The sequence below is a fragment of the Sphaeroforma arctica genome (assembly GCF_001186125.1).
Source record: "Sphaeroforma arctica JP610 unplaced genomic scaffold supercont1.1313, whole genome shotgun sequence".
Classification (NCBI taxonomy): Eukaryota; class Ichthyosporea; order Ichthyophonida; genus Sphaeroforma; species Sphaeroforma arctica.
Genome location: NW_014039245.1, coordinates 1 through 2,818, shown reverse-complemented (window position 1 = coordinate 2,818; position 2,818 = coordinate 1). Strand labels below are relative to the sequence as shown.

At 43.8% G+C, this 2,818-nt stretch overlaps 1 protein-coding gene across 1 annotated transcript in view; it reads left to right on the top strand.

Annotated features, from left to right (window-relative positions):
- Window positions 1–2,652, top strand: part of SARC_10592 (hypothetical protein) — a gene marked incomplete at its 3' end in the record, with an annotated part of 5,291 nt that extends 2,639 nt beyond the window's left edge. Inside the window, exons 3-6 of the mRNA XM_014295358.1 lie at window positions 535–804; window positions 1,292–1,512; window positions 2,192–2,261; window positions 2,520–2,652. Coding sequence (XP_014150833.1) covers window positions 535–804; window positions 1,292–1,512; window positions 2,192–2,261; window positions 2,520–2,652 — 694 coding nt within the window. The remainder of the gene's footprint in view (window positions 1–534; window positions 805–1,291; window positions 1,513–2,191; window positions 2,262–2,519) is intronic.
- Between the last annotated feature and the right edge of the window lie 166 nt (window positions 2,653–2,818).

Here is a 2,818-nt window from a genome sequence, read left to right as displayed (position 1 = left end):
ATATAACCATGTAGGTATGTCCTAGTTTGTATTTGCATATCTCATCACGACCACAATGACTTTAGGTAGCGGTCTAGCATACATTATCGGTCACATGCCACATGCACAAGACGGACAGCGGGTAAGTGGCTTTGCTATGGGTGAGATTCATTGCCACTGATCGACGTCTTCTATTTCTGGTAAACGCTTTGCATGTTACACATGCTGGTTGGCATATGTATACAACCATCCTACCCGTTAGCTTTTGAAAGCACACCGCGACTTTGAACATAAGAACGCGGCGGTCTAGCAAATAATATCCAGAACGAGGGTTTACTCATCCGACTATAGGTGGGACAGACGCATTTGACTGGGATGTGGTGAAAACGATTGTGGGAATATAAGTATATACACTTGTCCGCAGACATGTTGAACTTGGAATAGATGTACTTGCACATCTACATACATGAGTGCATGCGTTTATCCATAGAGAACTATATGGGTGGATGATTCTGTACATTAATACGATTACCTTCGCGTTTTCGACCATCTCAGGCGGTGGTCTGTCCTATCATTCTCAGGCGCAGGCTTTACCCACGCAGCCAAAGGCGGGTGAGCGGCATTTGACTGCGGATGTGGTGGAAGCAGCCATATTCGCGGAGGATATACACTGTCCCACAACAACGTTGGTATCGCTGGAGAATACCTTGCACGGCAGTGTAATGCCTTTGCAGTACATGGTCGATATCAAAAAAATGGCGGATGAAAAGGGGGTCAAAGTGCACCTCGACGGAGCTCGTTTGTGGAATGCAAGTGTTGCGAGTGGTAGGTAGGCATGATTTGATGTGTGGGTTTAATATATATATATATATACGTATATATATATATATATACGTGTGAGTCTATTCCATTGACCGGTATGCATTTTCTGAGCCACAAGGTCTATTGAAGATTATTGTGCTTATCCAAAACATTCCGTGAACCTGTTCGTGCCTTGTTCGTGCCTGGTAAACAAAGTCACAATTTAAATCATGATATACTGTAGCATTATCTAATATTGAATACGCTGTTCTACTGCATCGATGTGTGCACATTGTTCGACTCACAGGCGTGTCTATTGAAGTATAGTGCCAAAACGTAGAGCTTTTTCTCAGTGCCTGTCCAAAACAGTTGGCGAATTTATCGGTTTCTTGCTCATAGACAGCCATACAGTTGTGACAGAATCTACATAGTGACTTCGAGTGAACTGCATTCGAGTTCCACGTTTACCTTTGTCTAATCCGGTGATGCGTGCACACTATCACACTCACAGGCGTGTCTATTGAAGAATACTGCAAGAATGTGGAGAGCGTATCGCTGTGCCTGTCCAAGACACTTGGTGCACCCATCGGTTCCTTGCTCGTGGGTGACCATGCGTTTATAACCAAAGCCAGGAAGTTCCGCAAGATGTTCGGAGGGGGCTGGAGACAGGCTGGGCTGCTAGCTGCGGGCGCTATGTACGCAATTGATCACAACTGGGGTTCTACTATGCAGGTAGGTGTAATTTGTTGTTTGTATCTGCGAGCGGGCGTATCTGTGTATTGGTATGCATGTATATAGTGTATGGCTCTGTGTATGTATATATGCATGAATGATTGTACATGTATGCATAGTTGCACATGTACACCCACACTCTTCGACCGTAAACTATGGGTCTTCTCTGTCTGTTTGGGACGAGGGGGAAGGTCTTACCGCGTAGACGTGATTTGACGAATTGTGGATTACGTTCAGGTGGTTGTTTGTAAGCGCTCGTGAGATTATTTTATCAGCTATGCCGTGAAACGTTGTCAGTCTGTGGGGTTGACTTTCGACGTCGCCTTCCGTGAGCTTTAGCAGAAACTTATCAAGCCGTTATTAGCAGCACAGGTGTATGTTAGTATCAGTTTCTCGGTTCTGTATGACTGAGTGCCATGTATGTGCTTGGTTCCTGGAATAGAATATGTTTGGGAGGCTAGATACTTCAGCCGTCGTTACTTCATACTCAGTGCACAACATCGATGAGAGGTGTCCAACACGATATCCTGATATCCGCTTTGAGTGACGATGCGGGTTGTTTCTAATCGACCACTGTAGGCTGATTCCTATACCGAATCCAGAAGATGTGTTATACTGCATTGTATATACGAAGATTGTATTGATACTGACATTGTCACACTACATCTGAATTCACCAGGCGGTATTCGACCGGACGAAGGCGCTAGGCGAAGGTTTAAGAGATCACGGAATTTTGGTCAACGAACAGTGTATGTGTGTTGCGCAATAGACGTACGCTAAAAAATAAATGATATGCGCACAAAGTTGGTCATTGAATAAAGTATGTGTATGGTGATGGATGTACCCTGAAACTTGAATGATCTGGACACAAAGTCGATAGATTCTGTTTTCGTGACTTCATAGTTGTTGTCAAAAATCATAGTATCTTGTATTATGTCGGTCAATGATTTTTCAACTATAAATTCATACTGATACATAATTATATCCCGCGTACCATTGCATTGCAGTCGGAGGGGAGATTGAGACAAATATGCTTTGGTTGGAGTTCGCACCCTTCCTGGAAAAGCACGATTGTGATCTTTACACCGTCGGCCAGGCACTTGAATCCCGGGGTGTGCTTATCTTCGCTGGACGACGAGGTATGCGCTTCGCAACTGCGGGTGTGAGGTATTGGTAGATTGTATGTGTATCTCTGTATATTCATCCATATATATTTGAATATCAATCGACAGAGTCGATTATGTCCAAAATTGCTTGCAGAGTACCTGATATGATATATTTGGGGTAACTACAAATAGAATATTCA